Raw genomic sequence first — 26057 nt, 5'->3', positions numbered from 1 at the left:
ATATGCTATAGCCTGGTGGGTATTGTGCTCACTTGGGATGTACTCCAGCATTGGGATTTGAACCTGGGTATCCCATATCCTAGTTGAGTATGCAGTAACTTAAACATCAGAGGGGCACTTCCTCCTCTATTTTATGAATCTAGACCTTCATTTCCTTTGCTTTTGTTAAAAATACCTGAAACAAAATGTTTTGTTTGAATTTTTCTGATGCTTTTGATTTCAAAAATGTTGGTTTTGGTTCTACCCAGACGAAACCGGTTTTTTTTTTAAATATGTTTTTAGAGCTGACAGCAAAATAGTTATTTTCACAGCTCTATTAGTGGGATACCACATTTTCTAAAATTGTAATAGTGTTAAATTTGGTACACTTTGCTGGATTGAGTCCAGTATTTTTAAATATTCATGAGGAATTCTTGTGTGTCTACTTACATAAGAATAGACTACTCATGCAAGTAAAAGTTTACAGGATTGGACCCCTTAATTGCAATCTCTTCACACTAGGTTATAAGTGGCAAAGGTAGCAACACCCTTCTACTCTGGGAACATTAGCATTAGCATCTGAATGGTGCCTCTTTTTCCCCCACTCCGCAGTGTGACTTTTGGGGAAAACTGCAAGGAGCCAGTAGGACTAGAAGGAGCCAAAGCAGTGACATTCAGCAAACTGTCTACAATTTTTATTTGGACTTTCTTTGCCCTATACTGATTGGCTGATTTCTTCAAACCTCTCCCTCCCCTTCCATCACAGTCTGTTCTCCTCAGCTTCATGCCACACCTGCCCTCTGACCCCCTTCTCTCCTGTCCTGTCCCCTTCACCCACTCCCCTTCCCTTTTCTTCCCATTTAGCTTATCCTCTGTTAAATACCCACTCCCCTCCAAAATAATAATAATAATAATCATGAAACTAACATAGCAGTTGTTGCCATCAATAGTCACTCTGCTTGTGTGTTAAATCCCTTCTCCCATCCTGCGTCTGTCTTGTCTATTTAGACTGTAAATTCTTCGAGGCAGGGACTGTCTACTACGCTCTGTTTTTAAAGTGCCTAGCAAAGTGGGGCCTCCTATTTAACTGAAGAGCATATTGTACTATTTTCTATATAAAGTTTTTGACTCTGATGTGAAAAGTTATACTACTAGCAAGTGATGCACATGATTTAATTATCCATGGCATGTACTGTTTCTGAAGTAACCCAGAGGATTGCTTTTGATATGCAACTTGCATGTAGTCAGTTTTGTCAGTTAAGCTCAGAGATTATCATTGTTTCCTCTGTGTTCTTTATAAAGCAGGATAAGAAACTTCAAAAACCTCTCTACTATGAACCGTTGATAGATTTCACAAGAGATCCTTCTCCCTCCTCTAAATATGCTTGTCAGAATCAATTGTATATGTTGGAGAGGATGCAATCTGGAAGAAAGTATACTTGAGTTTTTTCCAAGTAAATTTGAGGATAAACTAGGAAAATTAGTTATTGCTTCAAATTGGTGAGGAAATAGTTCTCTCGGTCTTTAAGGATCAAGGGTAAAAATTTCAGCAGCACCTAAGTCTCAAGTCGTATTTGAAAATAGATCTTAAACTCGTAGGATACTTTTGAAAGTTTTTACTCTAGCGAAGTCTAAAGTCCCTGATGTCAACTGAACAATGCAGTCCTGAATTAATATGCTTTGATTTCTTGGGGAGGGGGGCAAAAACAATGCCTTCACTATTTTTGTTTGTTCTCTGCATACCTTTCTTTCATTGCCATTTTCATTTGTATAGTGTAATTGTACAAAAACTATAGTGAAATACATAGCTCAAGGAGAACATATTGTGAGCTTTCTATTACTGTCTGCTAGACACAATAACTTCAGTGTCACAAGAGCCTACACATATACAGCTGATGGCGTTTCTGTGGAATCACAGTGTTTATGGTGTCTACTGAAATCTGCAGGATAAGCAAATGCAAAAATTCCTTTAAACTGCCAGGCCTCCAAAAATGCCATGTTTTGGCCCCATTGATAAATGCCACAAATAGCGGAACAGGCATGTAGGATTCAGTTTAAAAAAATGTAAGGCTGCATGCCGCTCATGTACAGTTGTGCCAGCAACAGATTGTATTTAGCTTTTGAAAGAAAGTTTCCAAAAGCTGAATGCCTAATCTCCCCACCCCTGTTTATATATTGTAAGCAAACTGGTCTGAACCTCTTTGTTTTGTCTCGTGTCTGCTGCTGTCTCCAGTGCAATGAATCCTGTGCCAAAAATCTGGTACCCAGCAAGTAGAACATAGGTCTGCTTTTAATTATCAACTATAAAAGCATAAGGAAGTTCCTTGTTTGTACTGCCAGTCACTTGTATAGGGAAAAACTGATTAAAGCTATAGTCATTTGCACAGATTGTAGTATTTTGATTCTGTGGAAAGAAACTATTTTAGGAGTGCCTGTCTGGTCAAATGACACACATTCTCAGATTACTGTATACACAGTATCTGCCAGAAATCTTGAATTTAATAAAATTATCTAAATTCTTATTTTCAGTTAACCACTGAAGAAATTATTTCTATAGAGGCTAAACTGTTCAGAGATTTGTTTTGTCACCTGGGAAGGGAAACCACTTTAATGACTCTGAAGGATGATCTTCTCCTGCTGTCAATGGACAGAGCACTTGCATCTATTTTCCTGAACCTCTAGTCAGCATTGATACTGACTATTAGATACCACTGTCCTGCGTAACAGATGTGGCAGGGATCCAGAAAAATACTGAAATGTTTTTAAGTCCTTTGTGTCAGGATGTATTGCAGTTCCTGAGTTAAATGCACCTCTGACCCTCTTGGGGCTGCCTGAAGGGCACCCTACTTGGTGGTGATTGGAGGTCAGACCTTTTTTCTAAGTGGAATTCTGCAGTCTGCTTCCTCCAGGTCAGGGTCTTAGGCTGCAATTCACTGTGATGTTGTCACCAGGTCTGACTTCAGTTCAGCACCTGCAGTTCTTCTTCCCTTAGGGTGAATGACGCATTTTCTCTTAAATTATAATTCTATCTGAAAATAATAAATAGCGTATATGCATGCCTGGCTTTCCAGGAATCACCCATCTTCCTTAAGGAGACCCTGGCAGATCTGAAGTATTTGAAGTCTTCTCACAGGACTTGATGCTGTTGGACACAGTCTCATGCCTGTCAGTTTTTGGCTGTACTTGTGGCACCTTAGAGACTAACAAATTTATTTGAGCATAAGTTTTCATGAGCTACAGCTCACTTCATCGGATGTATTCAGTGGAAAATACAGTGGGGAGATTTATGTACACACACACACAGAGAACATGAAAAAATGGGTTTTATCATACACACTGTAAGGAGAGTGATCACTTAAGATGAGCTATTACCAGCAAGAAGGGGGCGAGGGGAGGAAGAAAAGCAAGGACTGGCCTGTCTCCCAAGATCTGAAAGAGTGATCATGTGGGAACAAATGATACAGCTAGATTCTCGCTGGAAAGTATTAAGGAAGACGATGCTAGGCTGGGGAAGACGCTTAAGGAAATTGAGGCTCAGGTGATCTTTAGCGGGCTCCTTCCTGTTCCTAGAGAAGGGCAACAAAGGTGTGACAAGATTATGACTATCAACAGATGGCTTAGGCAGTGGTGCTATAAAGAGGGCTTTGGGATGTATGGTCACTGGGAGGCATTCACGGACAGAGGACAGTTCTCTTGGGATGGACTTCATCTGAGTAGGGAAGGAAATAGACTTCTAGGATCAAGGCTGGCACAACTGATAAAGAGAGCTTTAAACTAGGAATTAGGGGGAGATGGTTGGGAGATTCCAGGAAATCTCCATGCCAGATTTTAGCATTGAGAGGGAAGAAGACAAAGTAAGAAAAGATACAGCCGTGGGTAGGAGAATGTATATAAGGAGCGAGGGCGGTGTGGATACTAGTCTAATAGGTTATACTGGTTGTAGAATGACTGTGCCTAATAGGGTACAAAATGTGAGCGAGGCCAAACAGCAAAAATTAAGATGTTTATACACCAATGCGAGGAGTCTAGGTAACAAAATGGAGGAACTAGAGCTACTGGTGCAGGAAGTGAAACCAGATATTATAGGGATAACAGAAACATGGTGGAATAGTAGTCATGACTGGACTACAGGTATTGAAGGGTATGTGCTGTTTAGGAAAGACAGAAACAAAGGTAAAGGTGGTGGAGTAGCATTGTATATCAATGATGAGGTAGAATGTAAAGAAATAAGAAGCGATGCAATGGATAAGACAGAGTCCGTCTGGGCAAAAATTACATTGGGGAAGATAACTAGTAAAGCCTCTCCTACGATAGTGCTTGGGGTGTGCTATAGACCTCCGGGATCTAATTTGGATATGGATAGAGCCCTTTTTAATGTCTTTAATAAAGTAAATACTAATGGAAACTGCATGATCATGGGAGACTTTAACTTCCCAGATATAGACTGGAGGACCAGTGCTAGTAATAATAATAGGGCTCAGATTTTCCTAGATGCGATAGCTGATGGATTCCTTCATCAAGTAGTTGCTGAACCAACTAGAGGGGATGCCATTTTAGGTTTAATTTTGGTGAGTAGCGAGGACCTCATAGAAGAAATGGTTGTAGGGGACAGTCTTGGCTCAAGTGATCATGAGCTAATTCAGTTCAAACTAAATGGAAGGATTAACAAAAATAAATCTGCAACTAGGGGTTTTGATTTCAAAAGGGCTGACTTTCAAAAATTAAGGAAATTAGTTAGGGAAGTGGATTGGACTGAAGAACTTATGGATCTAAAGGTAGAGGAGGCCTGGGATTACTTTAAATCAAAGCTGCAGAAGCTATCGGAAGCCTGTATCCCAAGAAAGAGGAAAAAATTCATAGGAAGGAGTTGTAGACCAAGCTGGATGAGCAAGCATCTTAGAGAGGTGATTAAGAAGAAGCAGAAAGCATACAGGGAGTGGAAGATGGGAGGGATCAGCAAGGAAAGCTACCTAATTGAGGTCAGAACATGTAGGGATAAAGTGAGACAGGCTAAAAGTCGAGTAGAGTTGGACCTTGCAAAGGGAATTAAAACCAATAGTAAAAGGTTCTATAGTCATATAAATAAGAAGAAAACTAAGAAAGAAGTGGGGCCGCTTAACACTGAGGATGGAGTGGAGGTTAAAGATAATCTAGGCATGGCCCAATATCTAAACAAATACTTTGCCTCAGTCTTTAATAAGGCTAAAGAGGATCTTGGGGATAATGGTAGCATGACAAATGGGAATGAGGCTATGGGGGTAGATATTACCATATCAGAGGTAGAAGCGAAACTGAAACAGCTTAATGGGACTAAATCGGGGGGCCCAGATAATCTTCATCCAAGAATATTAAAGGAATTGGCACCTGAAATTGCAAGCCCATTAGCAAGAATTTTTAATGAATCTGTAAACTCAGGAGTAGTACCGAATGATTGGAGAATTGCTAATATAGTTCCTATTTTTAAGAAAGGAAAAAAAAGTGATCCGGGTAACTACAGGCCAGTTAGTTTGACGTCTGTAGTATGCAAGGTCCTGGAAAAAATTTTGAAGGAGAAATTAGTTAAGGACATTGAAGTCAATGGTAAATGGGACAAAATACAACATGGTTTTACAAAAGGTAGATCGTGCCAAACCAACCTAATCTCCTTTTTTGAAAAAGTAACAGATTTTTTAGATAAAGGAAATGCAGTGGATCTAATTTACCTAGATTTCAGTAAGGCGTTTGATACTGTGCCACATGGGGAATTATTAGTTAAATTGGAGAACATGCGGATCAATATGAACATCAAAAGGTGGATAAGGAATTGGTTAAATGTGACACTGCAACGGGTCCTACTGAAAGGCGAACTGTCAGGTTGGAGGGAGGTTACCAGTGGAGTTCCTCAGGGATCGGTTTTGGGACCAATCTTACTTAATCTTTTTATTACTGACCTTGGCACAAAAAGTGGGAGTGTGCTAATATAGTTTGCAGATGATACAAAGCTGGGAGGTATTGCCAATTCGGAGAAGGATCGGGATATTATACAGGAGGATCTGGATGACCTTGTAAACTGGAGTAATAGTAATAAGATGAAATTTAATAGTGAGAAGTGTAAGGTTATGCATTTAGGGATTAATAACAAGAATTTTAGTTAAGTTGGGGATCCATCAATTAGAAGTAACGGAAGAGGAGAAGGACCTTGGAGTATTGGTTGATCATAGGATGACTATGAGCTGCCAATGTGATATGGCTGTGAAAAAAGCTAATGCGGTTTTGGGATGCATCAGGAGAGGCATTTCCAGTAGGGATAAAGAGGTTTTAGTACCATTTACAAGGCACTGGTGAGACCTCGCCTAGAATACTGTTTGCAGTTCTGGTCTCCCATGTTCAAAAAGGATGAATTCAAACTGGAGCAGGTACAGAGAAGAGCTACTAGGATGATCCGAGGAATGGAAAACTTGTCTTATGAAAGGAGATTTAAGGAGCTTGGCTTCTTTAGCCTAACTAAAAGAAGGTTGAGGGGAGATATGATTGCCCTCTGTAAATATATCAGAGGGATAAATACAGGAGAGGGAGAGGAATTATTTAAGCTCAGCACCAATGTGGACACGAGAACAAATGGGTATAAACTGGCCACCAGGAAGTTTAGACTTGAAATTAGACGAAGGTTTCTAACCATCAGAGGAGTGAAGTTTTGGAATAGCCTTCTGAGGGAAGCAGTGGGGGGCAAAAGATCTGTCTGGTTTTAAGATTCTACTCGATAAGTTTATGGAGGAGATGGTATGCTGAGATAATGTGATTTTGGTAAGTAATTGATCTTTAAATATTCAGGGTAAATAGGCCAAATCCCCTGAGATGGGATATTAGATGGATGGGATCTGAGTTACCCAGGAAAGAATTTTCTGTAGTATCTGGCTGGTGAATCTTGCCCATATGCTCAGGGTTTAGCTGATTGCCATATTTGGGGTTGGGAAGGAATTTTTCCTCCAGGGCAGATTGGAGAGGCCCTGGAGGTTTTTCGCCTTCCTCTGTAGCATGGGGCATGGTTGACTTGAGGGAGGTTTCTCTGCTCCTCGAAGTCTTTAAACCACGATTTGAGGAATTCAATAGCTCAGACATAGGTGAGGTTTTTCATAGGAGTGGGTGGGTGAGATTCTGTGGCCTGCGCTGTGCAGGAGGTCGGACTAGATGATCAGAATGGTCCATTCTGACCTTAGTATCTATGAATCTATGAATCTCTTCCTTCAGGATAGTTTGTAGATCCTTGATGATGCGCTGGAGAGGTTTTAGTTGGGGGCTGAAGGTGATGGCTAGTGGCGTTCTGTTATTTTCTTTGTTGGGCCTGTCCTTTAGTAAGTGACTTCTGGCTCTGTCAATCTGTTTCTTCACTTCAGCAGGTGAAAAGAAAATAACAGAACGCCACTAGCCATCACCTTCAGCCCCCAACTAAAACCTCTCCAACACATCATCAAGGATCTACAACCTATCCTGAAGGACGACCCATCACTCTCACAGATCTTGGGAGACAGGCCAGTCCTTGCTTACAGACAGCCCCCCCCAAACTGAAGCAAATACTCACCAGCAACCCCACACCAAACAACAGAACCACTAACCCAGGAACCTATCCTTGCAACAAAGCCCGTTGCCAACTGTGTCCACGTATCTATTCAGGGGACACCATCATAGGGCCTAATCACATCAGCCACACTATCAGAGGCTTGTTCACCTGCGCATCTACCAATATGATATGTGCCATCATGTGCCAGGAATGCCCCTCTGCCAAGTACATTGGTCAAACTGGACAGTCTCTACGTAAAAGAATAAATGGACACAAATCAGATGTCAAGAATTATAACATTCAAAAACCAGTCGGAGAACACTTCAGTCTCTCTGGTCACTTGATTACAGACCTGAGAGTGGCTATTCAACAAAAAACAAAAAAAAAAAAGTTCCTCAGACGTTCTTTTCAGCTGCTGGAAATGGCCCACGTTGATGATTGATGATTACCACAAAAGTTTTCTTCCTTTTTCTCTCCCCCCCCTTCCTGCTGGTAATAGCTCATCTTAAGTGATCACTCTCCTTACAGTGTGTATGATAAAACCCATTGTTTCATGTTCTGTGTGTGTATATAAATCTCCCCACTGTATTTTTCACTGAATGCATCCGATGAAGTGAGTTGTAGCTCTCGAAAGCTTATGCCCAAATAAATTTGTTAGTCTCTAAGGTGCCACAAGTACTCCTTTGCTTTTTGAGAATACAGACTAACACAGCTGCTGCTCTGAAACCAGTTTTTGGCTGGTATCTGTGAAACTCTTCCCATGTCAGGGCTGTTGTTTTATACGGTTTCAAGTCCTTTCTCTCCCAAGGCCTTCCAATCAAGTCACACCAATCTGCTAGTACCAACCTGAAGCAAAACTTCAAGAGGGCTTGTTACTTGCATTGTTTTTATATTGGGGCAATTTGCATTTGTTACCCTCCATTGAGTTTAGTTCCTTCTGGAACTTTTTACTTTACTTCAATTAGCCAGGAATAAAATCACTAACTAGCCCATAAAGGTACGTATAATATTTATAAAACTGAAGCTGTAAGAATATTCCATGATCCTACAGCGTCTGTCATAGTTCAGTACTGTAGTCTTTTAATAGTCCATATTTCCATAGCATCGCATCTGACAGAGGATGTACCCAAAGAATAGTAATGGGAAACTGTACCTCAGCCAGTAGATTCTTCACTTGGAATCACACAAGGATCAATTCTCTCTCCAGTCCTTTTCAGCATCTACATGCAGCCATTTAGGTGAACTGGTAGGATGACAGGTATTCAAGTGTCAGCAATATGCAGATCACCCACAACTCTACTTATTCTTCACTATACAAAACATTACCACTGTTATCAAGATGGCTGAGTGCTTGGATGAGATCAGCTCATGGATGAAGAATAGGTGATTGAAGATGAACCCGAGCAAGAAGCAGGTTATGCTGGTGGCCAGAGGAAAATATTTGAGGAATTTGCAGCGATGGTGCAACCTCTTTTGATTGAAGGTATATACTCAGTCAGTTAGTCCCTAATTTAGGAGTACTTCTAGATTCCTCACTGACAGTGGCATTGCCAAGTAACACTTTCTACCATCTCCAGTTAGCTAGGCAACTGTCATCCATGTTGGTGGATGATGACCAGGCCTCAGTTATACATGTGTGTCTCAGTGGCCCTCGCTAAGAATCCCATACTCTGGGCAGACTGCAAGAAATAGGGCATGCAATCCCCCAAATCTGGTGGTTTGATCTATGATAGTAACCGAACCAGTATCAAAAGAGCTTCTGTATTACTATGCTCCTTAACAAGAAGCCAAACCCAGTCCCTTTAGGCATTCTAGTCCTTGGCTCTCATCTAAGCAAGCAAGTCTAATATAAAGAAAAGGAGTAGTTGTGGCACCTTGGAAACTAACTAATTTTATTTGAGCATGAGCTTTCGTGAGCTACAGCCGTTAGTCTCTAAGGTGCCACAAGTACTTCTTTTCTTTTTGTGAATACAGACTAACATGGCTGCTACTCTGAAACAAGTCTAATATAGTGATAGGGTTTTCAGTAACCCTACGTAAAATTTTACCAATCCCAAAAGATCACACACTTACTCTCAGGTCAATATAATCTATCTATAAAATTTGCAATCTTATGCAAACTTACTAAAGATTTATTAATAAAACACAAGAAGAGTCTTTTGAATGGTTAAGGAATCATATATATACAAGTGACTTCGCTTTGCAGTTATTCCAATAGGTTAGAACCCAAAGGCAGATTAGATATAAAGTCTTTCCTTGCATTTTCCAGGGTATTCTAAATAACTACTTGGAAGATCTCAGTCCGATATCTTAAACTTTCTCTGTTTAAAGCTCAGAAGACTAGAGATGAAAGGATCGTGCCCAAGGTCCAATATTTATAGCTCTCCAGCAGGCTGACAAGCCTCCTCACAGAAATTGTCACAGCAGGGATTTCCTCCCAGGAAGAATAGGCAATGCAGATAATTTGTGGACTTTTGCTTTGAAGTTAATCTTTTATTTCCTATGCACACAAGTAAACTAGTTACATTCATTTACATAGCAATTACCCGGTCCTCCATTATAAGAGAGAGGTAAGCTGAGACAATGTAGATAATATTAGTTTCCTGCAGTATCTCACATCTTTGATCTTATGATTAACTACATAGTCACATGCATAGTGTAAGGCAATTAAGACACCTAAAGGCTTTAGCATCTGAAAGCTAATTGGGTTCAGGGCACCTTAGAGACTAACAAATTTATTAGAGCATAAGCTTTCGTGAGCTACAGCTCACTTCATCGGATGCATTTGTTTTTCCACCAAATGCATCCGATGAAGTGAGCTGTAGCTCACGAAAGCTTATGCTCTAATAAATTTTAGTCTCTAAGGTGCCGCAAGTACTCCTTTTCTTTTTGCGAATACGGACTAACACGGCTGCTACTCTGAAACCTGGGTTCAGGGGTTTCTCTAGACATTGTCCCCTCAGACCATGGGGAACTTCTGGTTGAATATCAAGCAGCCTTTGGTTAGTTTAAAAAACATAGATGCAGCTCATCTAGGCAAAGTACTGTTTTGCTCTGCCGACCTATTGCATTTCTGCCTCATTTGCTGAATTTAAGGTAGTTACATAAAAAAAAAATAGTTTGCAAAGAAAGTCTTCAAACGTTCTCTGGGTTGAATAAGTGAAAGCAGATGTTGGTAAAGAGGTACAGTATGAGACATAATTGTATCATGGTATGATGCAACAACAGCACAGCAAGATTGAAAAACCGCTAAGATTGGGGCAATCATAATAATTTTGCCTATTCAGGATCACGTTGAATAATACCTTTTGAATGGCAGAAAATAACCTGTTCTCAGTTTGTGAATGTTTTCATATGAACAGATTGAAACTCCTTCTGATAAAAGAATAAGAGCACTGTCCTTTGAATTCTTCCTATGATACTCTATACCATAGCCTTGAAATCTACCATTATTTCTGAACACATCTCTTTCAGGAATTGGTTAAGTGTGTTAAATGAAAACAAGTTCAGTTTTATTACTATGCATAGCATCCATTTTTAAGTGACCAGTTTTTGTTAATCTTGTCTGCAAAGCTTTCAAGGTGAAATTTTTAGAAATGAAAACTGTTTTTTTTAAATTTTTTATCAATGTTTTTGAAATATTTATAGCAGCCTAAGATTCTGAATAAGAGGTAATAAACTGTTAGGAAACATAATTTTTTTTCAATATTCAGTTTATACAGGTACAGTATATTTAGAATCTTCCTAGCTAGAATTGTGTAACTATAATTAAATACTTTCATTAAGCTAACCAGCTATTTATGGGTTTTTTGGTTTTTTTTTTTTTAATTTTTCAGAAAAGAGCTAAAGGCCAGGTACTATTTGACAAGGTGTGTGAACAGCTCAATTTACTGGAAAAGGACTATTTTGGCCTGTTGTTTCAAGATAACTCAGATCAGAAGGTAAGCACTAAGAGTTGTTTCATGTTACTGGAATGTTAGATCAGGGCGGGCAAACTTTTTGGCTCGAGGGCCACGTCGGGTTTCCAAAATTGTATGGAAGGCCGGTTAGGGGAGGCTGTGCCTCCCCGAACAGCCAGACATGGCCTGGCCCCCGCCCCCTATCTGATTTTCCCCGCCCCATCCACCCCTTCTTGTCCCCTGACCGCCCCTGGAACCCCTGCCCCTGACTGCCCCCCCACCGCCCCATACAACCCCTCCTCTCATTCCTGACTTCCCCCCGGGACCCCTGCCCACATTCAATCCCCAACCACCACCCTGAACTCCCCTGCTCTCTATCCAACCCTCCGTGCCCCCTTACCGCGCTGTCTGATGTGGCACTGTCCACCTCTGTGTTAGATTCTTTTTTAGCATAACTTCATTAACAAACTTGTTTACCCTAACCAAAAGAAGACTGAGGGGAGATATAATTGCTCTCTATAACTACATCAGAGGGATAAATGCCAGGGAGGGAGAGGAGTTAAGTGTTTAATGTGGATGCAAGAACAAATGGATATAAACTGGCTATCACCATACTGATTTCTAAACATCAGAGGAGTGAAGTTCTGGAACAGCCTTACAAGGGGAGCAGAGGGCGCCAAAAACCTAACTGGCTTCATGACTGAGCTTGATAAGTTTATGGAGGGGATGATATGATGAGATTGCCTACAGTGGCAGGTAGCTGATCTGGGACTGCTAGTAGCAAATATCCCCAATAGCTGGTGATGGGACGCTAGATGGGGAGGGCTCTGAGTTACTACAGAGAATTATTTCATAGGTATCTGGCTGGTGGGTCTTGCTGAAATGCTCAGGGTTCAGTAATCCCCATATTTGGGGTCAGGAAGGAATTTTCCCCAAGGTCAGATTGGCAGAGACCTTGGGTTTTTTTTCTCCTTCCTCTGCAGCATGGGGCACAGGTAACTTGCAGGTTTAAACCAAAGTAAATAGTAGATTCTATGTAACTTGAACTCTTAATCATGATTTGAGAACTTCAGTAACTCAGCCAGAGGTTATGGGTGTATTACAGGACTAGGTGGGTGAGCTTCTGTGGCCTGTGGTGTGCAGGAGGTCAGACTAGATGATCATGATGGTCCCTTTTGGCCTTAAAGTCTGAGTCTAAACTGTGAGACCTAAATCATGCTGGAAATAATCTTGGTATGAAGCCCGTAAAATGTGAATTAATTTTAATCTGCTGGAAATTGGCTAAAGTTCTAGTGTGACATATTGGCTCATAAGGTGAAATGTCTGAGATGTTATGTTGCTTTAGGTTTTTGAGGTTTTTTTAATCTTTGTGTATGCAAACCTGTATGTGGGAGTGATATTTTAATATATAAGCATGTCATTTCTTTCTGTGAAGGCACATCATTTTTAGTAATGGGCAAACTTAGCAAACTTTGGGTGAGCCACCAAAGCTGGGAAGTTTAGTCTATCTTTGAGTTTCTCTTCTTCTTTTCCGTGTCTTCCGTGTCTCCCAACCAAATCAGAGCTTTATCCCCATTTTCAAATGGCTTCTTTGCATTTCCTGATATCTTTAGTAATATTTTGTAATTTAGTAATATTTTGAGAATCCCAGGCCTAACACTTTAACTGTTAAGCTCTAGTTTTCAAATGTAATGAATTCTAGCACTTCTCCAAAATGTGTTTCTTTGCTCCCAAATCTCGCTCTTGAGGGAAGCCTCAACATTTGTAAAGATGAGACTGCAGCTAGTTCCCCAATGCTGGCGTTTTGGTCTATGGGGAGAGGTTTTTTAATGATTCCACCTAAAATCAGAAATGTGAGTTTTGTCTGAATAAACATGTAGAGCTGGCCCCCAAGTAAGAAACGGTTTAACGTAGGGAGTTGATAAGAGAAACTACTTAAGTTATTCAGAACTTGTCTTAAATGGAGAGGTGGGGAGGGGAGAACAAAAGGGAAACCTGACCACGTTTCAGCTCTATGCTTTACAATATTAACTCTTCAGTACAATGTTGAGAGGTTTCAGAGTAGCAGCCGTGTTAGTCTGTATTTGCAAAAAGAAAAGGAGTACTTGTGGCACCGTAGAGACTAACAAATGTATTTGAGTATAAGCTTTCGTGAGCTACAGTGAGCTGTAGCTCACGAAAGCTTATGCTCAAATACATTTGTTAGTCTCTAAGGTGCCACAAGTACTCCTTTTCTTTTGGTTAAAAGAGAGAGAGTTCGTGAGTTGAGGAAACCTCCTTCCATTCATTTTTCCCTACTAATTTGAATGTTTATAAATAGTCATGGAAATAGTTGGCTTGAGAGATTGAGGCACACTGAAGGGCAGAAATGTGACCGCTTTCAAGCACATTTAGTGTTCTTATTCATTTGTGACATGAACTGTTGATAAGCTTTTTTTAGAATATAACAGAGGCTTCTAGCTGCAACTTGTTAAAAAGAGAAGAAAAAAAAAAGTCAGAGTTCATTGTTTCACTGAAACCCTTTTGTGATCAAAGCACAAGACAATCCCAACAGGGATAGACCAAAGTTTCATGTATATTACAAACCAGTTATTTGAAAATAATGTTTTGGGTTTTTTTAATACTAACACTTCAAATTGTAATACCTACAAGGAGACAATGACTTGTAACTGTTCAGAGCTTACAGCTGCTATCTGGCATAGTTCAATACGGTACCGGCTTGGTAGGCATTTACTGTTCTTGGTGTAGGCCCTGTAAAACTTATTGGCAGTGTTTTCCTATACCCTGGAGCTAAGGGTAGCAACCTATTTCTATGTAAGAGAATAAGTTCATTTTTAAAATGCAAGCATAATTTCTGTATGATTGCCTATGCCATATGGCCCTTATTATTAAATACTCATTTTGTTTAGAATTAAATTTAAAAAAATCTACATTAAAACAATACAGGGATGACTTAATCTCAATGCCTTTGCATTTACTGTTTTAAGGGTATTACTTTACTTACCTAAGTTATGCTTGCCATTCACAGCATTTCTCAGATTTAGTAGTCTTTATACAGTCATATTGCTATAATTAGGCTGAACAAGGTGATTGAAGGTCTGAGTTTTCCACTGTTAGCAAATTCTAATCTTTTCATTCAGAGCCTTGGATCCTTAGATATTCTTGACAAATTTTCAAGTGAGAACCATTTCAGTACATCCAGTACTGGGTATAAAAAACAACCCTACTGACATAGTATTGTTCTGAAGACTGAATGCCACCTCATAAAATAGTTTCTGAAACATTATTATAAAAAATTTGAATAAAAATGAATGGATATTGAATCTTTTCATACTCTGCATGTAATTTACATTGTGCACTATGAAATACTTAACTCTTGCTTCTCCTCAGTGATTGCTGCACAGCGGTGTCTCCTGCTGTGGAGGAAACCACAGTTGCTGCAGTTTCTAAAAGGACTCACTGTATTGTCACTACCGCTTATGTAAGTGGATAGTTGCATACAGTAATGCCTTCATTATTGGGAATTCAAAGTTGAACAATTACTACTATAGCTGCTATTAATATCAGTATGGGTTTCTTTGTATTATGGTATGTACATTTGTATATACTTCTTTACCTTTTCTGCTGTCTTTTTATATTGTCAATCACATTCTCCTTATTGCCATCCCATCTTCCCTGGAGTTTTGCAGCCTTGTCCTTCCTTAGTAGTTCTTCTACTGCTCTTTCAACATCTGCCTTAGCTGTGGTTCCAGTTCCTCTCTGTGGTGATTCCAGTTAGCTGTGTCTTTGGTCCCCCTGTACCTTAAGCCACTTAAGGAATAAAAAAAAGGACATGAGCAATTTTAAAATAAAATTGCTTTCAAGTCTTAAACTTTTTGCTTGTCAGTAGTTAGAAACTCTGCTGGAAGCCCAAGTAAACACATCCATCCAACCCCTTAACCCTCTGACTTCCCCACATTTGTTACTGCCCATCTCCCACTTCCCAAGACTCCTGCACATATTGTTGGCTCCCTGCCACACAGAGAAAAGTGTTGCAGTACTTAATACTAAATAAAACTGTTAGGAAACAAAAATTATATGATCTAACTTGGAACTAAGGGCATGGCTACACTTGCTTGATGTAGAGCGCTGTGAGTTAAACCCGCCTTCGGAGAGTGCAGCAGGGAAGGTACTGCAGTCTGTCCACACTGACAGCTGCAAGCACACTGGCGTAGCCACATTTGCGGCACTTTCAGCGGCATTGGAAGTGGTGCATTATGGGCAGCTATCCCACAGAGCACCTCTTCCCATTCCTGCACTGTGGCTTGTGGGAAGGGGGCTGGGAGTGCAGGGCATTCTGGGTCCTGTCCCAACATCCCGTGATGCATCAGTTTGCATCCCAGCATTCCCTTTGCTTCTGTCCACATTTGGTGCCATCTTTCAACGTTTTTTGTACTGCATGCTCTGTCTTCCCTTTCGGTCTGTGGAAATGGAGCCCAAACTGCTGAGGAGTATGCGGACGAGTCTCGCCAGCACATTACGTTTGGCAGTCGAGTTATTCCTTATGATCCAAAGTGACAGTGAGAACTCAGATGATGATATCGACTCGAGTAATGCATATGGCACGAGTTTGCTTGTGGCATTCACGGACATGCTCACCACCATGGAATGCTGCTTTTGGGCTTGGGAAACAAGCACTAAATAGTGGGATCACATCGTCGTGCAAGTTTGGGATGACGAGCAGTGGCTGCAGAACTTTCGGATGAGAAAAGTCACTTTCATGGGACTGTGTGAGGAGCTCGCCCCCACCCTGAACCGCAAGGACACGAGATTGAAAGCTGCCCTGATGGTGGAGAAGTGGGTGGCTATTGCAGTCTGGAAGCTGGCAACTCCAGACAGCTACCGATTGATCGCTAACCAGTTTGGAGTGGGGAAGTCGACCGTTGGAATCAAGTTGATGCAAGTTTGCAGGGCCATTAATCGCATCCTGCTTAGAAGAACCATGACTCTGGGTAACGTGCGTGACATTGTGGCAGGCTTTGCACAAATGGATTTCCCTAGCTGCAGAGGGGCGATAGACGGCATGCATATTCCAATTCTGGCACCAGCCCACCTAGCCTTAGAGTATGTTAATCGGAAGGGGTATTTCTCGATGGTTCTCCAGGCGCTTGTGGATCACCGTGGGCATTTCATTGACATTATCGCAGGCTGGCCTGGAAAGGTCCCTGACGCATGCATCTTTCGGAACACTGGCCTGTTCAGGAAGCTACAAGCTGGGACTTTTTTCCCAGACCAGAAGATCACTGACTAGAAGTCGAAATGCCCATTGTGATCCTTGGAGACCCCGCTTGCCCTTTAATGCCATGGCTCATGAAACCATACACAGGGAGCCTTGATAGCAGCAAGGAGCAGTTCAACAACAGGCTGAGCCAGTGAAGAATGACTGTGGAGTGTGCTTTTGGCCGTTTAAAGGGCCGCTGACACTCTCTGTATGGGAAGCTGGACTTGGCTGATGCCACATCCTCGTGATTATATCCATGTGCTGTACCCTCCATAACATTTGTGAAGGGAAGGGAAGAGTGAACGATTCACTCAGGCATGGAACTTGGAGGTTCAACACCTGGAGGCTGAATTTGAACAGCCAGAGAGCAGGGCTATTAGAGGGGCCCAGCGTGGGGCTGCAAGGCTTAGGGATGCCTTGAGGGAGCAATTTGAGTCTGAAAGCCACCAGTAATGTCTGGTGCCCTGCCTGGGAGTGAAATGCAGTGGTTCCAATGTTAGTAGGAATCCGTGTTTGCTACACTGACTTGCAGTGCCTGTTTTCTTTCCTGGGCTAAGGTATCTTTTACTTTATGCAATAATAAAGAATGCTTTCAAAGCCAAAAAAATCCATTTATTGAAAAGAAGCACAACTGTTTGGGAAACAGAAAGAAAGGGCAAGGGGGTGGGGAACAGTACAATCACAGATTTGCGTATGTCCTGTCTGGACTGCTGTGCAATGAGTGCTGTGCTTCAGGATGGCTATACTGCATGGTGATGGGGGGTGAGTGCAGTGGGTAAGGGTTGTAGTTTTGAGGGCTGGGTGGTGAAGCTACAGGTGTTTAGAGGCAGCTGGTGGTGGTAAGAACCTGGATGTTGCGGAAAGTGGGTTGGAGGTGACATGGGGACACAAGGGAAAGAGCTTTGGGACAAGGGCTGCGGGGGTGGGGAGTGAGGTAGTGCTCCACCTACATTGCTGCGAGTGCCTGTATTGAGTCCGCTTGGCTCTCCATGATTCTTAGCAGCTGCTCCGTACTTTGGTGCCGGCGATCTGCATTCTGTTAGTGGACCCTCCTTTCATTCTCCCACCACTCCTGCACTTCTTGATTTTCATTACTTGAATGCTGCATTACTTCATGCAACATGTCCTCCTTGCTTCTACATGGCCTCTTTCTAATTCTTTGGAGTCTTTCGGCCGGTGATAACACGGACAGCTGAGATCTCAAGGTTGCATCTGTAAAGGCAAAATGCAACACTTAACAGAGGCAGCATTGTTCACACCAGACAGAACAATGATTCCCCCACACTTAAGGGCAAGCACAGTCTACACAATAGCATAATTTCCCCATCACAAAGCGAGCACACATAACCCACGGGAGCCCCAAAATGGTGAGTAAGCACAGGGTCAAGCGTGACTGATTGATTGTTTCACGGCTGTACTGTTCTCTGGGTTTCTGTGCCTTGGGAAGAGCCAACATTGGCAGGGGGTCCCTATTCTGAACACTGTCCCCACATTTTCCACAGGAGTTCGTCCTGGAAGATATCTCGCTGCTGAGGGTGACCTGCGAAGCAAGGGAGGGTCTTCTACTGTAATGAGGCTTCTGCCCTGGCCCATATGCAGCTTGCCTGTGTGCAGCAATGGTCCTGCCGCCCCTCACAGCACAGTGGCACGGACAAGTTAGCCTACCTGGGACAAGGATCACAGTGGCTCTCCCGAGAAACCTGCGCAAACGCATTGCCCAAGTTCTGGATGAGACCTTTGAAGAGATCACTGAGGCCGATTACCACGATGTGAGAGAGCACATCAATGCACTATTCTGCATCTAGGCATGCATGCAGCCCTAACCCTCCTTGCCCCAAGACCCCCACACCAAATAACTTCCTTCCCAAAATAAAAGCCGCTTACCGGGAACCTCCTCTGGTGTTTTTCCCTGAGCACCGGTCGTTGCAACTGGCTACCTTCCTCCTGGCTGCATCTAGGGATTCCGGGGTGTCTTCCTCTGCCTCAGCACCCTCGCTCCTGGTTTGGTGGTCCTCCTCCTCCTGCTTTGTTGCACTGGGCTCTGTCGTGTCCATGGTGGTCCCCTGTGTGGAGGTGGGGTCGCCCCCCAAGTATCGCATCCAGCTCTTTGTAGAAATGGCAGGTCGTGGGGGCAGCACCGGAGCAGCTGTTTGCCTTGCAGGCTTTCTGGTAGGCATTCCGCAGCTTTAATCCTGCACTGCAGTGCGTCCTGGTCATGGCCCCATTCCATCATGTCCCTTGATATGTGCCCAAAGGTATCATAATTCCTACAGCTGGAGCGCAGCTGGGACTGGACAGCTTCCTCCCCCCAAACACTGATGAGGTCCAGCAACCCGCCATTGCTCCATACTGGGGATTGCCTGGTGCGTGGAGGCATGGTCACCTGGAAAGATTCACTGAGAGCACTCCATGCCTGGCTGAGCAAACAAGAAGGGATTTTTCAAAATTCCAAGAGAATTTAAAGAGCGGGTGTGACAGTTGGTCACCTGAGGGCAGGGCAGTAGAGTTCAAAGTGATGACCAGAGTCATGCTGGAACAGGCATTGTGGGACACTTCTGGAGGCCGATCAGAGCGCACTAACAGACCAGGGTGTCCACGCTGGTGCTGCGGTGCTCCAGCGGGGGCACAGCAAAAATTATTCCACTCGCCGAGGTGGAGTACCAGGAGTGTTCTAGCTGCGGAGTCAGAACGCGCTACGTGCCAGCCAGGTAGTGGACTAGTGTGCCCAGGGCTCTTTTATTGTGCTGTAACTCACAAGTGTAGCCAAGGCCTAAGAAAGGTCCTCAGGTCAGGTTTGAGATGCTTTGACATAGCTGTGCATGAAAGCTTGATTTTTTTTTTAAACTGGATCTCACCTGTATTTTAAGTCTGTTACTTTTATGAGCACCAGCATTCATTTAATGCATTAATGTTGTAAAGCAAGAAGATAAATTTGAGGAGAAAACAGTCTTTTGTGTTTCTCATAGAACAAATTAGAAGATGTTGATTACTTAGCTGGCTTCTGCTGGATTCATTTGCAACTGTTCTTTCACAATAAAATCTGAAGCGAGACACAAATGATGCCTTCAACCATCTTATGATGAGATCTCATGGTTCCTTGACAGTTCGATATTAATTGTTCAGTATGACTGAAGCAAGAGTGTTTGGCATCCCTTCCCACAGAAGCAAAAGCAGTAATCTCTTGTTGTTAGGTATTCACTCTATAACATTTCAATCTTGCCAGTATTCACCTTCAAAGACCAGTCTGTTTGAGAGGCTTGTTTGTTTAATACTTGTTAACCACTGAATGCTAAATATGAGTCCATAATAGAGAGACTGTAAAGTGAGATTTAAATAAACTCCTCTAAATAATACTCCCTAGTCCCCCAAAATGTGTGTACTTTTAAAGCTTAACAATAGCAAGAACTGCAGGTGCTCCAATCTCTTCTAGCAAAGAATGCCACTGAATTCATACCACTAGGTAGGAGTGGAAAGGTTTTTTTATTCCTTGTATTTTCTGATATCCTTAGTAATGATGACAGGCCCATCCTGAATCTTGACATATCTAGTGAAATAAATTTAAATGGTGTCTCTGAATAATTATGCCGTTTCTAGATAAGGATGGCTGGCCGGGCATGTGCTGTGAATCTTATATATACTTTCTTCCTTTGTCTGAACTGAGGTGCATTTATTTCCGTTTTTTATCAGGGCAACACTACCAGTTCCATGTAGTGGTTTTTTTCAGACTTGCATCCTTGGTGCATGTTCACAAAATACTTGGTGGTTGCGACTGTGTAGCTATACAGAGTGGGACCACATAAAAAAGGTGGACTCAGATTTTTATAATTTTAAGTCATCTGTTCTAGTCATAGTCTGAATATATACGTGTGTGTGTGTGTGTGTGTGTGTGTGTGTATGTATGTGTATGTATGTATATGTGTATATATATATAAAATATGGAAATATTTCATATTTGTAGTATTTTTCAGAATGGTAAAAACTGTATGTTCCTCTTTGCTGTGTAAAGCTTAAGGTCTTTTGCACATATCTGGGTTTTAGGGAAAGACCATATGCTTGAAATTCTCCATCTCCTGTTACATTCCTACCTACTCTTTTGCACAACTCTTTTCCTTTGTTTCAAAATGATCATCTCGCCTCTTGAATTAATTGATCCAGAAAAAACAAAACTGTTATTAGCTCCTTTGAGCCACAGATTTAAAATAAAAGCAGAGGGTTGGAAGCTTCAGTTTTTATGGGCTGGTCTTTTTTTCTATTCCCCCTTTCTGTATTAAGATTCTGAAGATTTGGATTGTTTCTTCATTTTGGCGCCAGCTCGTTCTGATCCATTTTTTCCTGCTGTTTGTTGCCTCCTTAGATTAAAATGCCACAAATCTCTGACCTCTAGCCCAGTCAGTGCTAAATGCTGAATGATGTGTTTTTCCCATTCTTGTGCACTTATCACAGCCACTCATTTATGAGCCAGCTGTTGTGCTAGACCGCAGCTGTGGGGTGTGGAAACTGAATGCCAGGCACTCTTCTGAGTGGAGAATTAGAGCTGTTCCCTAATGCAACATCAGGAGTGCGAATAGAGGGGATCCTATTGATTTTTTTCCATGCCAGTGTTCTGTGCAGCTGGGAGAGATGTATCGAAACTTAAAACTAGACTTCATTAGCATTTATTAAACTTATAGAAAACCTGTTATAAAGTAAAATTACACTGTTCTCTGAAATTTTAGAGTTTGTAGAAATATTAAAGTTGTTTGCTAAAAGTTTAGGTGGCATGTAGGGTAATGAAATCAACCGGGAGTTCATGAATGCTCCATTAATACTGTTTTGTGCTCTTATGATGATCTGTATCACAGCTGGAAATGCTGCTTTTCTGGATTTGTACAAAAACACTTTTTGTATTTGTAATGGTGGAGAATATTTTGACATTCTCTGACAATTCATTACTCTGTCTACTTCTCTAACCCTACCATTTACAAATGTAACAGAATGATCTTTTTTTGCCTACTGGATCAAACTTAACGTGCATACATTTAAATCTTCTATGCTAAAGCACTGTCCTTTCCTTTTCACAATAAGTCAAAGCAAAATGGTCCATATCAGGATAGACTGTTTAGATAGATTTACAATACTCTAGCCAAAATGAAGGGTATAGGGAAAAAAACCATATTCTTACATGCATGAGAAATGTATTAATTTACAGAACTATTCCTATGTATTGTAGCCAAGGTCCCATATATTATGTAGAACATTAGACCTACGTTATGCAGTGAGGACCATTGATTTTATCTGGCAGAGCTGCCCTGAAATCAGTGGCAAAGTTATGCAACATAAAGTTAACTAACAAATTTAGAAAATTGCTGCTCAAACTATGAACTACTTCCAGGTTTAGAAATAATCAGAAAAAGTGAACCTAGTATCTTTTACAAAACAAAAGGCTACCTTTTTCATTTTAAAACTTTCTTGTTTTTATGTTCCTGTTTTCCACCAATATAATTTAAAATAAAGAATGTTGCTCTTTATAAGCAGATATCACTGTTAAGTATATTACTGCATCAAAGTATTTTGTAATGGTAATGCCAAAATATTATATAAAAGTGGTACATAGTCAATTATGCAAAACACAATTTCATATAAGTTCTAAACCATTATCACTGTATTTGAAAGAACATTATGACAAATATGAGCTTTCTTATTTACAAACTTGATGTGGGAAACCTCTAGGGGGAAAGCTATTGACTTAGCCTGTAAATCGTTGATTTAAAATAGCATAAAACTCTTCCTTGCTCATTTTGAAGAATTGTGTTAATGCTAGACCTGAAAGCCTAGCTAGACACACGGAAGGTGAAATCCTGGCCTCATTTTGAAACCAATGGCAAAACTTCCATTAACTTCAATTGGACTAGGATTTTACCTGGAAAGTCTTTTCCACTAGATGGCAGTTGGGTGGTTTATGAAGAGTAAGTGATGTCCAGGTTTTTTGTTTTTTGTTACAAAAAACAAGAAGATCTAAAACTACTATACAGATTGCAGTAGTCTGGAACAAATTTGTAATAGCCAATGCAGAAGCAGGCTGATTTAGTCCTTCTCCTATAAGAAATCTTGAATGATTTTCATAATTTTAAGAAATTTTTATAGAGAAAGAAATTTATAATCACTTCTACTTATAAAAGTTAAAATATAGTTGCTTATATTATAGAATGCTATTGAAAAATCTTCAGTGCTCACTCCAAAATGATGAGATCTTATTCAGAGGAATTTTCTTGGAGCTCTGGGATTTAGTTTTGTTTTTCTCAGGTGAAGTGAAACACGGTTAACTAAAAATCCCAAATCAGTAGCTATATGTGTGCAAATAAGTTAAGGTATAGAACAAGAGTGGAAATCTTTTTCATCTTTTGTTCTGATCATGTTTTTCTTGAAGGTGCTATCGTTAGTTTTTAAAGCAGTTTAAGGGCTTTTCTGGACAAGAGAAATTTACACGAGTGTAACCAAGTGGATATAGTTTATAACCATGCAAACCCCATTGTAGATACACTGCACTGGTGCAAAAAAAATCACACTTGGACCAGCATGGTTCAGCCCAGGAAGTTTGTGGGGGTAAGTCACACTGTTGTAAGGCATGTCTCTGTTAAAGGATTCCACTAGAGTGAAAATATCGATGTGGTTACTTTGGTGCAAATTTCCCTGCTCCACACAAGCCCTAAGGAACTGCAGCTTAGTGCATTTGGTGTTACTGAGCTAAATTTACCTAAGGCAAGAAAAGACTCTGGTACAGACCTTGGGAGCATGTAAGCACAACCCCAAAAGTGTGCTGCATTGGAAGGAAGAGCATGTAGCTAGGTCAGGCAACAAATACACTGATACAGATATTTTCTCAACAGTCTTGACAGTATAGCACCTCTGGAATCCCTGGGAGATTTTAAAGCAGACACCTGTGGAGTGGATGTAGAATATCAAAGTAGAATATCAGAAGAATGTACTGTACAAGTGTTTGTTTAAATTCATGAAATTATATCACACACTTTCGTTCGTCTGAATTATTTCCTTATGTACTGATGTTCTTCCTTTTTTAGAACTGGTTAGATTCTTCAAAGGAAATCAAGAGGCAAATTCGAAGTAAGTACTCCTGTACTGATGTTAAATTCTTGAACTCAATTTTCTAATACAGAAATATGTTTTCTTAAAGTTAAACTATTTAAAGCAAAACCTTGTATATGTCAGGAAACCAGTTATGAAGGTTTTTAAAACATGATTTCTACTGACTCCCCTGTCCCATCTACAGATAGTTCAGGAGCTATGGTGTCCATGGTAGATTTTTATTAGCAGTGTGGATAGGATTATTCAGGTCTATATACGTTTTATGCCTGGATTAAAACATCGCTCGCTAACCTAATTAGTCAACAGTGTGTTGTGATGACACTGGAAATGTTTTTAACATGCGATCCCCTACTGTGGTGAAGAACTGTGCACTATCGCAGTTGAACCTTTTGCCTGGTTATTGGATGGGTTTGGACAGTTTACCAGAGAGCTAATGTTATTAGCCTGTTGTAAACTGTCATGATATTTAATCATTGTTAATTGACTTTGTAAATTTTATACAGTTACTAATCAGGTAACTCTGGTATTTGCAGTATTCAGAGTGCTTCCTATCATAATTATAGGAAAATACAAGGGAATCCTAGTTAGTTTAGTAATCACATCCTTTACGTAGGCAAAGCTTTTCAGTACTAATGCTAAATTTAGAGCTCTTTTCTCCAGCTCACCTGGAGTTGCAATTCTGTGGGATAACTGTCCTGATAACTTCAGGAAAACTGTTTGATTTAGGGAGTCATGTATGTATGTTTACCTTTTTGCATGATCTTATTAACCTGATTCCTGTCATCTTGATTTCCATGCTTAATCTAAAGAAATCATAGAAACAATGATTGATTATTCTAGAAGGATATTGAACTATAGAAAGGTTTTTTTTTTTCTTGTTTTTTTTTTTCAATGTCAGAGTTCTTTCTACTTTGTTTTAAGACCTGGTGTTTTATGTATATGTGCCAAATGCAGCCTACATGGTAAACAGAGGAGCAGTCATTCCAGAATATGGAATTCTCAGTGAATTTCTCCCAGTTCCCTCATACAATAAAAAGAAAAGGCAATAAAAGGATCCCTATTATGAAATATCTGGTCTTTTCCAAAATTATTGTAATTAAGTTTCAATAATTTTTAAACCCTTAAATTGTTGAAGGGGTTGAAACAAATTAGTGTTAGTAAAATTGAAGAAAAGATGGATATAGATTTTCATAGTTGTCTGTACTTACAATTTTCTTTCCAGTTTTTTGTTGACTCTGCTGAGATGTCATGCGGTAATAAGTACTCTGTAATTACTGTACATGATACCGCCTAAAGTGATGATCAGGGGTTAATCAATAAAATGGGTATCTGAACTTTTCCGTGTCTGTTAAATGTTAGTTGTGTTAAAATGTGGTCTTCAGTGACTGTTGGGAGACATTTTATGTAACTCGTTAAATTAAATGTCTCTTGCAAGCACCTTGTGTATCAAATATGGTTATTATGATGCTTGCTTGTTTATATCAGCCTTTGAAATACTTTTTTTTTTAATAAACACCCAGGGAGTCTTTAAAGACTCCCAAAGCTTTTATCCACTGTTTTCTGGTAGAGGTGGTTTTTCTTCATGCTAAAGTCCATGCATTTATACTTCACCCTGCTTTGCATATGGGGCAGAACCAGACCTGTTAGTCACTGACAGCATTGAAATTCCCTTTAGGTTTTTTTTCTGGCCCCACTAGACCTCCCTGCTGCAGAGCTTTTCTGAGGAAAATTCTGAACTTTCACATTTTTAGACTAGCAATCAGTTTTTAAAAAGTGGGATTAAAATCTGGCTCTCATAGATATGAGGTTTTGGGATCAGATGCTCACACAAATCCGTTACCAGTGATACAACTGGAAACTTCATGAGAAGCTGTGGCTATTCAGAGTTTCCAGAAAAGTCCTCTTGTAATCCTGGCTTCTGACAGACTCTACAGAAAGGCAGTCATGCGACAAGATCAAGTCGTCTGGGAAGTAGCTTTCCTGGACTTCAGGAAAGCAGACTTTGACTCCCTCAGGGAACAGATGGCCAGGATCCCCTGGGGGACTAACATGAAAGGGAAGGGAGTCCAGGAGAGCTGGCTGTATTTCAAGGAATCCCTGTTGAGGTTACAGGGACAAACCATCCCGATGAGTCGAAAGAATAGTAAATATGGCAGGCGACCAGCTTGGCTTAATGGTGAAATCCTAGCGGATCTTAAACATAAAAAAGAAGCTTACAAGAAGTGGAAGGTTGGACATATGACCAGGGAAGAGTATAAAAATATTGCTCGGGCATGTAGGAAAGATATCAGGAGGGCCA

The 26057-nt window shown here is 40.8% G+C and overlaps 1 protein-coding gene across 34 annotated transcripts in view; it reads left to right on the top strand.

Annotated features, from left to right (window-relative positions):
- Positions 1-26057, top strand: part of EPB41L2 (erythrocyte membrane protein band 4.1 like 2) — a 253487-nt gene that overhangs the window by 141334 nt on the left and 86096 nt on the right. For all 34 annotated transcript variants that reach the window (XM_043510960.1, XM_043510955.1, XM_043510959.1 and 31 more), the window contains 2 exons: positions 11353-11457; positions 23734-23776. In XM_043510960.1, coding sequence (XP_043366895.1) covers positions 11353-11457; positions 23734-23776 — 148 coding nt within the window. The remainder of the gene's footprint in view (positions 1-11352; positions 11458-23733; positions 23777-26057) is intronic.

The sequence above is a fragment of the Dermochelys coriacea genome, chromosome 3 (genome assembly GCF_009764565.3).
Source record: "Dermochelys coriacea isolate rDerCor1 chromosome 3, rDerCor1.pri.v4, whole genome shotgun sequence".
Lineage (NCBI taxonomy): Eukaryota > Metazoa > Chordata > Testudines > Dermochelyidae > Dermochelys > Dermochelys coriacea.
The sequence above is the reverse complement of the archived record's forward strand: the minus strand, read 5'-3'. Positions and strand labels throughout refer to the sequence as shown.